The sequence below is a fragment of the Mauremys reevesii genome, linkage group 22, assembly GCF_016161935.1.
Source record: "Mauremys reevesii isolate NIE-2019 linkage group 22, ASM1616193v1, whole genome shotgun sequence".
Classification (NCBI taxonomy): domain Eukaryota; kingdom Metazoa; phylum Chordata; order Testudines; family Geoemydidae; genus Mauremys; species Mauremys reevesii.
Window position 1 is genome coordinate 8541677 of NC_052644.1, and position 14545 is coordinate 8556221.

A 14545-nucleotide genomic window follows, 5' to 3' on the forward strand; every position below is an offset into this window, starting at 1 on the left:
ACACAGTCCTTTTATAAGGATGAACATGGGGGTGCTCCTCCGAGGTACAGAGCGTCACAGGTACCTTCTTTGCATTTTGTCAAATCTGCAGTGAAGGTGTTCTTAAAATGAGCAACATTTGCCGAGTCATCATCCGATGCTACTGTAACAGGAAAGATATGGCAGAATGCAGGTAAAATACATAGCAGGAGATACACCATTCTCTCCTAAGAATGTCAGTCACAAATTACATTAACACCTTGCTTTTTTAACAAGCATCGTGAATATGTTAATACATCGTCTGGAATGGTGGCCAAAGCATGAAGGAGCATGTGAATGTTTAGCATATGTGGCACGTAAATACCTTGCATTGCCACCTACAAAAGTGCCATGCAAACGCCTCTTCTCACTTTTGGGCGACACTGCAAATAAGAAGCAGGCAGCGTTATCTCCCGTAAATGTAACCAACTTGTTTGTCTGAGCGATTGGCTGAAGAAGAAGCAAGACTGAGAGGATGTGTAGGCTCTAATTTTTCCATTGGTTGTTTTTTTTTAGTGCAATTATGTAACAAAAAAATTCTACATTTGTCAATTGCACTTTCACAATAAAGAGATTGCACTGCAGTACTTGTATGAGGTGAATTGCAAAATACTATTTCTTTTACCATTTTTACAGTGCAACTATTTGTAATCCAAAATACAGTAAAAGCTGTTTTTTCCAGCACTTCACCAACCGGAAAGCTCTATATATTGAAATTTCATCTAGTCCAATTCCCTGCTCAAAGCAGGACCAATCCCCATATGGCCCCCTCAAGGATTGAATTTACAACCGTAATGATCAAGTGATTTCTCTCCTGCCATCCATCTCCACCCTCTGACAGAGGCTAGGGACTCCATTCCTTACCCATCCTGGCTAATAGTCATTAATGGACTAAACCTCCATGCAGCTATCTGTTTCCTAGAGACTGGCTCTATGGGGTCCCTCACAAACTGGAGACGGTTACTGTGGGTTTGTCTTTAGTATAGCTTATGTACATACTCCACGAACTCAGCATTTGAGCTTCTTTTTTTCTTTCTTTTGCGAACAGGGACTGCTAACGAGGAGTTTCTCAAGGAAGTTCTCCAGGTGACGGAGGAGCAAACACAGCATCCTTGGGGTAAGTGACTGTCTGTAGTGCATGTTTGCTTGTGGTTGGGGGTTACTTGCTGTTTGCTGAGCTTGTGTTTGTCAGTCTGTTTGATTGGTTGGTTGTTTGAAGGACCGTGCGCTGTGGCTGGCAGTTGGAGGCTGTGAGCTTCAAAGGAAGGTCTGAAAGCTAGAAGCCTCTGGTAATTGGCTGAGCCTTAATCGTGGGTGGGGCATTCACACAGGCCAGGGCTTTATAAGGCCACACAAAAGCAACCAGGGAGCTTTGTGAACAGGGGCTGCTAACAGGGAGTTTCGCAAGGGAGCTGGGAAGGGGAGTGGGAAGGGAGCGGGGCTCCCGTGCTGGTGCTATCTGTTTCCCTTTATTCCTCTTAAAACCTATAAACCAAACTACATTCCAAACTTCATGCTTTAAACAACCCTTTCAGTAACTCTAGGAGAAAATGTGGGCAGAAGCCCAGCTGCAGAGTGTGGGCTATCCAGTTTATTGCACTGGGTGTAGCATGTATGATTACCTGCCCTGTGGGCGGGTAGCATATGTGTATAGTCGGTGCAAGGATCTCCTGGCCCTCAGAGACCATGTACGGAGTTTGGAAGCCAGGGTGGCGGAACTGGAGAAGCTAAGAGAGGCGGAGAGGTATGTTGATGAGGCTTTCAGGGACACTGTAGAATTGTCCCACCTCCAGTCAGACAGCCCCTGCTCTGTTGAGGAGGATGAAAGGCCCAGGGAAGCAGAGCAGTCAATGGGAGCAGAGGGAAACTTTCCCATAGTTGGGACCAGGGCCGGCTCCAGACCCCAGCACGCCAAGTGCGCGCTTGGGGCAGCGTGCCGCGGGAGGGCGGCAGGCGGCTCCGGTGGACCTCCCGCAGGCATGCCTGCGGAGGGTCTGCTGGTCCTGCGGCTTCGGTGGAGCATCCGCAGGCGTGCATGCGGGAGGTCCACCGGCGCCGCGGGAGCAGTGGACCCTCCGCAGGCACATCTGCAGGAGGTCCACCGGAGCCGTGGGACCGGCAACTGCCAGAGCGCCCCCCGCGGTGTGCCGCTGTGCTTGGGGCGACGCAAATCCTATAGCCGCCCCTGGTTGGGACCCTCCTTCCAGATGGTGCTGGGGTTGCCTCTCGCACTGAGGTTGCCACTCCAGGGGAGGAAACTCCAGTTGCTAGGAAAAGGCAGGTGTTAGTAATGGGAGATTCGATCATTAGAAACGTAGATAGCTGGGTTTGTGATGACCGGGAGAACTGTATAGTGACTTGCCTGCCTGGTGCAAAGGTTGCGGAACTCTCGAGGCATCGAGACAGACTTATGTGTAGTGCTGGGGAGGAGCTGTTTGTCGTGGTACATGTAGGTACCCATGACATAGGGAAGGGTAGGAGAGATGTCCTGGAGGCCAAATGTAGGCTGCTAGGGAAGAGACTGAAATCCAGGACCTCTATGGTGGCATTCTGAGAAATGCCACCAGTTCCACGCGCAGGGCCAGGTAGGCAGGCAGAGCTTCAGAGTCTCAATGGGTGGATGAGATGATGATGTAGAGGAGGGGTTTACATTTATTAGGAACTGGGGAAACTTTTGGGATGGGGGGAGCCTATACAGTAGAGATGGGCTCCATCTAAACCAAAGTGGAATCAGACTGCTGGCTCTAAACATTAAAAAGATTGTAGAGCAGTTTTTAAACTAGGAGATGGGGGAAAGCCGACTGCTGCAGAGGAGCATGTGGATCAGACACAGACTTCTCTTAGGGGAGAGTCTGATGAGAGAGAATCTCCAGGTTATAGTCAGGAGCAGAGGATGGAAGAGGATGGAAGGGCCAGATCAGATGATAAACAGTCACATAAAAAAGAATCTGGCACATCAGAAAAGGGCAGGCAAATAAACAGTGACAAGTTTTTAAAGTGCTTGTACACAAATGCTAGAAGTCTAAATAATAAGATGGGTGAACTAGAGTGCCTTGTGATAAAGGAGGACATTGATATAACAGGCATCACAGAAGCCTGGTGGACTGAGAGGAATCAATGGGACACAATCATTCCGGGGTACAAAATATTTTGGAAGGACAGAACAGGTCATGCAGGGGTGGGTGTGGCACTATATGTGAAAGAAAATGTAGAATGAAATGAAGTAAAAATCTTAAGTGAATCCACATGTTCCATAGAATCTCTATGGATAGAAATTTCATGCTCTAATAAGAATATAACATTAGGGATCTATTATCGACCACCTGACCAGGACAGTGATAGTGATGATGAAATGCTAAGGGAAATTAGAGAGGCTATCAAAATTAAGAACTCATTAATAGTGGGGGATTTCAATTATCCCCATATTGACTGGGGACATTTCACTTCAGGACGAAATGCAGAGATAAAATGTCTTGATACTTTTAATGATTGCTTCATGGAGCAGCTGGTATGGGAACCCACAAGGGGAGAGGCAACACTAGATTTAATCCTGAGTGATGCTCAGGAGCTGGTCCAAGGGGTAACTATAGCAGGACCGCTTGGAAATAGTGACCATAATACAATAGAATTCAACATCCCTGTGGTGGGAAGAACATCTCAACAGCAGTTGAGATGGCACTGTGGCATTTAATTTCATAAGGGGGAACTATGCAAAAATGAGGGGGTTAGTTAAACAAAAGTTAACTGGTACAGTGACTAAAGTGAAAACCCTGCAAGCTGCATGAGCGCTTTTTAAAGCACCATAATAGAGGCCCAAATCTGAGGAACTGTCACAGACTGAAGTGTCCCTAAAGGAGGTTTTGGAATTAATTGATAAACTCAACATTAACAAGTCACCGGGACCAGATGGCATTCATCCAAGAGTTCTGAAAGAACTCGAATGTGAAGTTGCAGAACTATTAACTAAGGTTTGTAACCTGTCTTTTAAATCGGCTTCTGTACCCAATGACGAAGTTAGCTAATGTAACGCCAATATTTAAAAAGTGCTCTAGAGGTGATCCCGGCAATTACAGACCGGTAAGTCTAACGTCGGTACCGGGCAAATTAGTCGAAACAATAGTTAAGAATAAAATTGTCATACACATAGAAAAACAAACTGTTGAGCAATAGTCAACCTGGTTTCTGTAAAGGGAAATCATATCTTACTAATATATTAGAGTTCTTTGAAGGGGTCAAGAAACATGTGGACAAGGGGGATCCAGTGGATGCAGTGTACTTAGATTTCCAGAAAGCCTTTGACAAGGTCCCTCACCAAAGGCTCTTATGTAAATTAAGTTGTCATAGGATAAAAGGGAAGGTCCTTTCATAGACTGAGAACTGGTTAAAAGACAGGGAACAAAGGATAGGAATTAATGGTAAATTCTCAGAATGGAGAGGGGGTAACTAGTGGTGTTACCCAAGGGCCAGTCCTAGGACCAATCCTATTCAATTTATTCATAAATGATCTGGAAAAAGGGGTAAACATTCAGGTGGCAAAGTTTGCAGATGACACGAAACTGCTCAAGATAGTTAAGACCAAAGCAGACTGTGAAGAACTTGAAAAAGATCTCACAAAACTAAATGATTGGGCAACAAAATGGCAAATGAAATTTAATGTGGATAAATGTAAAGTAATGCACATTGGAAAAAATAACCCCAACTATACATACAACATGATGGGGGCTAATTTAACTACAACGAGTCAGGAAAAAGATCTTGGAGTTATCGTGGATAGTTCTCTGAAGATGTCCACGCAGTGTGCAGAGGCGGTCAAAAAAGCAAACAGGATGTTAGGAATCATTAAAAAGGGGATAGAGAATAAGACTGAGAATATATTATTGCCCTTATATAAATCCATGGTACGCCCACATCTCGAATACTGTGTACGGATGTGGTCTCCTCACCTCAAAAAAGATATTCTAGCACTAGAAAAGGTTCAGAAAAGAGCAACTAAAATGATTAGGGGTTTAGAGAGGGTCCCATATGAGGAAAGATTAAAGAGGCTAGGACTCTTCAGTTTGGAAAAGAGAAGACTAAGGGGGGACATGATAGAGGTATATAAAATCATGAGTGATGTTGAGAAAGTGGATAAGGAAAAGTTATTTACTTATTCCCATAATACAAGAACTAGGGGTCACCAAATGAAATTAATAGGCAGCAGGTTTAAAACAAATAAAAGGAAGTTCTTCTTCATGCAGCGCACAGTCAACTTGTGGAACTCCTTACCTGAGGAGGTTGTGAAGGCTAGGACTATAACAGTGTTTAAAAGGGGACTGGATAAATTCATGGTGGCTAAGTCCATAAATGGCTATTAGCCAGGATGGGTAAGAATGGTGTCCCTAGCCTCTGTTCGTTAGAGGATGGAGATGGATGGCAGGAGAGAGATCACTTGATCATTGCCTGTTAGGTTCACTCCCTCAGGGGCACCTGGCATTGGCCACTGTCGGTAGACAGATACTGGGCTAGATGGACCTTTGGTCTGACCCGGTACGGCCTTTCTTATGTTCTTATGTTATTATGATTAGCCTGCCTTGATTGGCTGCAGGTGTTCTAATCAGCCTGGCTGCCTTAATTGGTTCAAGCAGGTTCCTGATTACTCTAGTGCAGCCCCTGCTTTGGTCACTTAGGGAACAGAGAACTACTCACCAGTGACCAGTATATTTGCCCTCTACCAGACTCCTGTACCCCACTGGCCTGGGTCTGTCACAGTATGTATAATTGAGATTGTTTTCCAATGTGCATTACTTTGCATTTATCAACATTGCATTTCATCTGCCATTTTGTTGCCCTGTTACTCTGTTTTGTGAGTTCCCTTTGTAACTTTTTGCAGTCTGCCTGGGACTTAGAATCATAGAATGTCAGGGTTGGAAGGGTTCTCAGGAGGTATCTAGTCCAACGCCCTGCTCAAAGCAGGAGTAATCCCCAACGTAACCATCCCAGCCAGGGCTTTGTCAAGCCTGACCTTAAAAACCTCTAAGGAAGGAGATTCCACCACCGCCCTAGTTAACTCATTCCAGTGATTCACCACCCTCCTATTGAAAAAGTTTTTCCTAATATCCAACCTAAACCTCCTGCACTGCAACTTGAGACCAATACTCCTTGTTTTGTCATCTGGTACCACTGAGAACAGTCTAGATCCATCCTCTTTGGGACCCCCTTTCAGGTGGTTGAAAGCAGCTATCAAATCCCCCCTCATTCTTCTCTTCTGCAAACTAAACAATCCCAGTTCCCTCAGCCTCTCCTCATAAGTCATGTGCTCCAGTCCCCTAATCATTTTTGTTGCCCTCTGCTGGACTCTTTCCAATTTTTCCACATCCTTGTTGTAGTGTGGGGTCCAAAACTGGAAACAGTACTCCAGATAAGGCCTCACCAATGTCGAATGGAGGGGAATGACCACGTCCCTCCATCTGCTGGCAATGCCCCTAATTATACAGCCAAAATACTGTTAGCTTTCTTGACAACAAGGGCACACTGTTGACTCATATCCAGCTTCTTGTCCACTGGAACTCCTAGGTACTTTTCTGCAAAACTGCTTCCTAGACATTCGGTCCGTAGTCTGTAACAGTGAATAGGATTCTTCCATCCTTAACTATCTTGAATAGATTTATATCATCTGCAAATTTTGCCACCTCACTGTTTACCCATTTTTTTAGATCATTTATGAGTATGTTGAACAGTACTGGTCCCAGTACCAACCCCTCAGGGATACCACTATTTATTTCTCTCCATTCCGAAAAACTGATAATGTATTCCTACCCTTTGTTTCCCACCTTTTAACCAGATCAAGGAGAGGACTTTCCCCTTATCCCATGATGGCTTACTTTTCAAAAGTCAATTTAAATTAAATACATTTTTTTTAAATTATATGTTGCTAGAAATCTAGACCTGTTATATGTTTTGGTTTAACTTGTATTATCTTTCTGTAAAATTTGCATTATCCTAACAAAACATTTTACTTTATTCATATCTCTTTTATATATCTCATCGGCTCTGACACCCCCCCCCCCGTAAATTCGAATACCCCCCCTATTTCAATTTCTGGGGAAACCACTGACTGGAGGGAGGAAGGGGGGAGGCTGTGCACCACAAGACAGCTGATTGCCACGGGCAGGAGGCGGGGGGAGTAGGCGGAAGACCCTGATTCCTGGGGGCCACCGGCAGGCGGGAGGCACTGGGGGGGGGCAGGGGAGCTGATGGGGGGCTGCCAGCCTGTTTAATACCTGTATTAAATTGCTTGTTTAAAATTGTTTAAAATGTATATAATGCCTTTTGTCTGGCAAAATTTTTTTCCCTGGAACCTGATCCCACCTATTTACATTAATTCTTATGGGGAAATTGGATTCGCTTAACATTGTTTTGCTAAAAGTCGCATTTTTCAGGACCATAACTACAACATTAAGTGAGGAATTACAGCATTCGACACACATCGCCACCTAGTGGCTGAGCAGTATACTACAGCTTAGCACTCCATTAGACAGCATGTGGGGCTGTCAAACTCCAGGTTTGGGGGGAGCCAGGTGTGAGGGGAGCAGGGTGTGGGGGTCCTTCAGAGGTGCAGGCGGTGTGAAAGTAGGTGGCTCAGTTTGGAAGGGCTGGTGCAGTGTCACTGGTTCCGACGTCGCTCACCAGGTCTTGTCTTTTGTCGGCTACTTAGGGCTCTTCTGCACTGGAAACATTACAGTGGCACGGTGGCAGCTCTGCAGCTACAGCACTTCTGTGTAGATGCGACTGATGCCGACAGGAGGGGCAGGAGGGTCAATCCACCTCTCTGAGAGGCAGTAGATAGATCACTGAAATACAACATGCAGCTGAGTCTTTTCTCTCAGTGCATCAAGAGATGTGAGGGGAGAGCTCACTCAGGCCACTGCTTACATCACCCAATGTTTGGAGATCCCCATGGTGACCAGCCATGGAGACAGAGACTTACCTCATTTCTTTGCTTTCTTCCAGCTTCCATGACAGGATTCCCCATGACAGGTAAATACAAACATAGACATAGGGTGTGAAGTCTGTCCATATGTGTGGGGTGCATGCTGCAGGGTCCAGCTATCTCATAAATTGGGGTGAGGAAGGGATGAGTTAAGGTTATTTAATCTGGTCATTCAAGTGTAGGACTGGAGACCTGGGTTGAACTCCTGCCTCCACCAGACTCACCCCATGGTCTCAGCCCATCACTTCCTCACTACATGTCCTAGTTTCCCCACAAGTTAATTGTTAACAAGGTGGGCTGTGTGGCAGAGTGCAGGGCATTCTGGCTGTTGGATACCGGTGGAAATCCCCAGCCATCCAGCATCCGAAGGGCTCACCCTTGCCCAGTAAGGCTGACTGAAATTTTGGCTCTGGCAGTGGCTGTTTGAGCTGTGCCACCTCACTGTTTACTTATTTTTCTAGATCATTTATGAATATGTTGAACAGTACTGGTCCCAGTACCAATCCCTCAGGGATACCACTATTTATCTCTCTCTATTCTGAAAAACGGATAATTTATTCCTACCCTTTTTTTCCCACCTTTTAACCAGATATTGATCCATGAGAGGACTTTCCCCTTATCCCATGATGGCTTACTTTTCAAAAGTCAATTTAAATTAAATACATTTAAAAAAAAATATATAATGTTAGAAATCTAGACCTGCTATGTATTTTGGTATAACTTGTATTATCTTTATGTTAAATTTGCATTAGCCTAACAAAACATTTACTTTATTCATATCTCTTTTTTATATCTCATCGGCTCTGACACCCCCCCATAAATTCGAACTACCTCCCTGTCATAAACAGATAGTTAAGGGTTAAGTTCTCTTTTACCTGTAAAGGGTTAACAAGCTCAGTAACCTGATGAACACCTGACCAGAGGACCAATCAAGGGACAAGATAATTTCAAATCTCTGTGGAGGGAAGTCTTTGTCTGTGTTCTTTGTTGGTTCTTTGTTCTCTCTTTGGATCTAAGAGAGGCCAGGACTTGTGCTTTGCCGGCTACTTAGGGCTCTTCTGCACTAAACATTACAGTGGTGGCTCTGCAGCTGTAGCACTTCTGTGTAGATGTGACCGACGCTGACAGGAGAGGCAGTAGATAGGTCACTGAAATACAATATGCAGCTGAGTCTTTTCTCTCAGTGCATCAAGAGATGGCAGGTGAGAGCTCACTCAGGCCACGGCTTACGTCAGCCAATGTTTGGAGATTCCCAAGGTGTCCAGCCATAGAGACAGACACTTACCTCATCTCTTTGCTTTCTTTCAGCTTCCATGACAGGATTCCCCATGACAGGTAAATACAAACATAGGCAGAGGGTGTGGAGTCTGTCTGTATGTGTGGGGTTCATGCTGCAGCTCTCTCATAAATTGGGGTGAGGAAGGGACAAGTTAAGGTTACATAATCTAGTCATTCAGGTGTAGGACTGGAGACCTGGGTTCAAATCGTGCCTCCACCAGACTCACCCCATGGTCTCAGCCCATCACTTCCTCACTACGTGTCCTAGTTTCCCCACCAGTGAATAGTTAACAAGGCGGGCTGTGTGGCAGAGTGCAGAGCATTCTGGCTGTTGGATACCGGTGGAAATCCCGAGCCATTCAGCATCCGAAGGGCTCACCTTTGCCCAGTAAGGCTGATTGAAATTTTGGCTCTGGCAGCGGCTGTTTCAGGTGTGTCAGTCTGAGGTGACCCCAGATTTACCCTGGGATAGGATCTGCCCCAACAGATATTTTGTCTTTAGTTATTGTTAGACTTGTATTATCTCAGCTCTGGCTGTGGCTGGTGAGTGGCCCCACCCCTGCACAGGGCAAATGGAGATGCTGTGTACTGACACTGGGGGCCGTGATGCTACCTGGGCCTGTGAGAGGTGGGGGTGGGGTACCAGGGGATGGGCTGCCATGGTGACGTCACCACAGGAGGGTGCTCAGTTCAGCATATGAGTGGCCCTGTCTGTCTGGACACTGTGGAACATAGAGGAGCTGAGTCAGCCCCAGGGGAGTCTTTGGGGAGCAGAACTACAGCCCCGTGAGGCTGCTGCTGTTGGCTCTGGCCAGGCACGATCATCGGGGCGCAGGCAGGGAGCGAGCCCAGGAAGGGGCAAAGGGCAGTTTAGTCTCCTGACCAGTTTTGCCCTTTGCCCCGCGGCTGGGAGCCGCTCAGACTGAGGGCTGGCCTGGCCTGTCATGGAGGGGAATTAACCCCAGCGGCTCATTTCACATTTTGGGTATCAGAGAGCTGCTATGGCTGCGACTTCCACTCACTACCAGCTTGGACCCAGGGCCCGAGATGTGAAAGCCTAGTGCCTGTTCCCCACACAACAGGCCCTGGGCTGAGCTGGGATGAAACAGGAAATGGTGCCCTCTGGGGGAGAAGCCCCAGGTCTCCTTTCCCCAATGTACTGCATCAGTTCACCCCCCCCCCCACAGACTGTGTGGAGTAAGCATTCCCTGGAGAGAAAGACCCTGTGTCCCGTTCTCCATCCCATGAGTCAGCCATTCCCCCATGCCTGGGGCTGGATCAGAACTGGTGACCTCCAGAGAGAAACTCCACAGTGTCCCATTCCCAGCCTATCTGAACCAACCAGTCTGCCATACTGGGACTGAATGACAGCCAGAGCAAACTATATGGATGTAACCCTTCTGCCCCTCTGAGTTGGCCGCAACAGGGGCCGGGTTCAGTATCCAGGGGTTCCGTTTCAATAACACAATGCAAAACCGGCTCCGAGCCCCCACCCAGTGACCTGGGACAATTACCTACCACCCCCCCGGGCGCCTCTAGGAGGCAATACTTCCCCACTCGCAAGCACAGAGTCCAATTGTAGCAAAATCCTTTTAATAAAGGAGGGAAACAATGCGGCATCACGTTGGAGAGACACCACAAACAGGACTATACACAAACCATAAGCAAAAAACCCACCCCAAGTACATTTGGCACTGTCCTTTCCCCCTTAGGGTCTTAAGTCCAATCACCCCAAAGTCCAACAACCCAAGAGTCTCTGTCTCTGGTCAGTGCCACCCCAGAGTTCAAAAGTTTATCTGCAGAGTTTTACCCGCCCCAGCCTGGGTGGAAATGGGGGGGGGGGTACACGCAGGGTGTTAAGGGACACCTTACGTGGGCCAGGGCTTCTCTGTGGAGTTCTGCTGTAGCCTTCACCACGACTGGCTCCACTCCACCAGCTGTGCCGCTCCTCCAGCCAACCCGTGAACCACATCAGCCGTCCACGCGAACCGCCCCACAGGCTGCGCCAACGTGCTGCAGACTGCTCCGCTCTGCCAGCTGCTTAGCGATCGATCTTCAGGCTCCCCCACTCAGTGATCTCAGCTCAGTAAGCTTAGCTCTTTTAGTGATTTCAGCTCTTGTAGTAAAGGAGCCCCAGTACCACCTTGGCCCAATGTGAATTCAGGTCAGCAGCCTCCAGATGGACTCCTAAAGGATTCAAAATTAGCTCTGCTCTTTAACAGGGGAGAGAGGAGGATGTGCAATTGGTGTTCCAGGCCCTCAAAAGGGGCCCATACCATCAGGTACACACACCAGTCCCCAGCCTCTCTCCCTTCACTGGGTTTTGGAACCCATGTCCCTTGTCTAGCAAGTACTATTTAATGTAGGTTGAGTCATTTCTGTCATAAAGCAGTCTCATAGTTCCTCATTCACATAATTAAGGTAACAGCCCCCTTTTTTTCCTTCCTGTCCCAATAACAAAGAAATTGGGGATTCCACAGTGTGAAAATAACCATCCCATGCTGCTGTGTGTTATGCTAAGTGGAGTGGGTTTACCAATGCAAATGCACATTCCTAAAATTCCTTTGCCCACTCCTCATAATGTACCACCAGATGTCAGGGTAGATCTCATCCTGACTCTGCTTACATCCTCCCCCCAGCCGAGAATTTGTCGTCCCGACAAATCACAGTCCCTACTATACCAACTTACTGGTCCCCTCCAAAGGGCCTCAGATAGCCCACTTTAGCTTTCACAAACCTGTGTGCTAAATGTATTGGCTCCTCACTAATCACCCCAGGTCCATCGTAAGTTAGCCGTTTCACTGGTCTTATTACTCTGTCTCGCCTATGGAGAATCTCTGTTGCTGTGGTAGGGGGGCCATCCTCTTGAGTGATGGATGGGGAGGTTTCCTGTGAGTTCCCCTCAGATACTGGCATAGGCCCCTGCATTTCTAGTTCTAACCGTGGAGGATCGAAGGTGCTTGGGACATCTTCCATCTGTATGTCGCCATGGTCCAATAATCTGTGTAAGTCATCACACGGGGGTTCCACCAGTGGCTCAGGAGTGTCAGGAATGGGCCTAAATACTTCTGCCATAGGGTTTAGGGCGGAAGAGGAGCTAGTCTCTTTTGATTCAGCTGATCGAGACTGCAATCTTGTCTTCATCCTAGGATACACCATGGTTGTGTCTTCCTCCTCAGACTCACTCTCAGATGTGCTGAGTAGGGGTAGGTTAGCTGCAGGAGGCCGGCTGTCCACGTTGGGAGGTGGCTTTGGTACAGTATCTTCGTTCTGCCCAATTGCCCTGTTGTGGCCCATCTCATAAGGGCTGCCTACCAATTCCCCCACCGGGAGCAAAAGGTTTCTATGCACGGTCTTTGTCTGCCCTGGACCCTCTTCAGGTTTGATCTTGTAGACCGGCAGGTCTCCTAGCTTTTCCATCACCAAGTAAGGTTTTGCCTTCCATCTGTCAGCTATCTTGTGTTTGCCAGCAATACCCAAATTTCGCAGCAGGACTCTGTCCCCTGGCTGGAGCTCTTGCAGACGTACCCTAGCATCATATCGATGTTTGTTGCGGTCTGCATTCTTCCGAGCTGCAGATGCAGCTAAGTGATAAGCATCCCGCAGCTTTTCTCGTAGTCGGGATACATATTGCTGATGGGCTTCATAGCTATCGCCATCCTCTGATACACCAAAGCACAGGTCTATGGGTAATCTTGGTTCTCGCCCAAACATCAAGAGATATGGGATGATTCCCGTAGCATCATTCTTGGTGGCGTTGTAGGCGTGCACCAGAAATGCAACATGTTGGCTCCAGGTTGCCGTCTGCTCTGGCCGCAAAGTCCCTAACATATCTAACAGGGTTCGGTTGACCCTCTCTGGCTGAGGGTCACCCTGCGGGTGATAAGGCGTTGTCCTCGACTTTTTAATTCCTGGTATCCTCAGCACCTCCTTCAGAAGGTGACTCTCAAAGTCTCGTCCCTGATCCGAGTGTATCCGGGCTGGGAATCCATAAACTGAGAAATATTTTTCCCAAAGTACCCGAGCGACAGTGGTGGCCCTCTGATCACGTGTGGGATATGCCTGCGCATATCGTGTATGATGGTCGGTCACGACCAGAATGTTCCCAATATTCCTCTTGTCCACTTCTAAAGACAAGAAATCAATGCAAACCAGCTCCAGAGGTTTGTTGCTGGTAATGTTCTTCAGATATGCAGCTCTCGTGGGCAGAGTTTTCCTTTGAACACATCGAGCGCAGGTCTCACATTTCCTGCGAACATCTTCAGCCATCCGGGGCCAATAGAACCTACTTTGGATAAGTTCCAGGGTCCTCTCCATCCCTAAATGTCCAAAGTCATCATGCAGGGCCCTCATGGCCAGGGCTCTGTACTCTTTTGGCAGCACTAGTTGGTTCCGTTGCTTTTGTAGAGGGTCTGTGGTCACGCGGTGTAGCACTCCCTGAATCAGTTTTAGCTTGGTCCATTCTCTCAATAGTAGTTTGCCCTCTGGGGTAGGTGGGACAACTGGAGCTGGGCCTCGCCCCTCCCTTTTGGCAAGTAGCGTATCACGAATGTCAATATCTTGCAGCTGGGCTTCCTGCCAGTTAGCCGCATTGAGCACGGGCAAGGGAGATTGGTCCAAAGCAATATAGTTCACTGAAGCAGAAGGCACGCATTCAGGGGGCAGGCCCAAAGCTTCAGCAACGCATCCATGAAGGCTCTCATGGGCCTCCGGCTCTCGACGACTCACACTGCAAATAGCTCTCACTCCATCTGTGGGTATCACAGCAACTCCTGGTGCTTGTGGACGCCTGGACAATGCATCTGCATCTACATTGCTTCTCCCTGATCGGTATTGAATGCTGAAGTCATAGCTAGCCAAAGCGGCCACCCATCTTTGCCCTGTAGCATCCAGTTTAGCACTTGTTAACACATAAGTCAGTGGATTGTTGTCTGTCCACACCTGGAACTGAGCACCATACAAGTAGTCTCGAAATTTCTCAGTGATGGCCCATTTCAAGGCCAAGAACTCCAGCTTGTGGGTGGGATAGCGTGTTTCACTATCAGACAGTCCTCGGCTGGCAAAGGCTACAGGTTTACGCGTGCCTTCCACCTCCTGGTACAGTACTGCTCCCAGACCCTCTAAACTGGCATCAGTATGCAGGATAAATGGCTTGCTTGGGTCAGCAAAGACTAGGACAGGGGCATGAGTTAGGCAAGTAATGATTTCTTGAAAAGCCTTTTCACATCTCTCATTCCACCGTGGCCCAAAGGGTTCGAAGGGGCCATAGTGTCTCTGCAC

At 47.7% G+C, this 14545-nt stretch overlaps 1 protein-coding gene across 1 annotated transcript in view; it reads left to right on the top strand.

The window, feature by feature from the left end:
• The window catches only part of LOC120388133, a 736578-nt gene that overhangs the window by 171847 nt on the left and 550186 nt on the right, over nt 1–14545 (top strand). Inside the window, 3 exon segments of the mRNA XM_039509761.1 lie at nt 1067–1135; nt 8008–8034; nt 9296–9322. Coding sequence (XP_039365695.1) covers nt 1067–1135; nt 8008–8034; nt 9296–9322 — 123 coding nt within the window.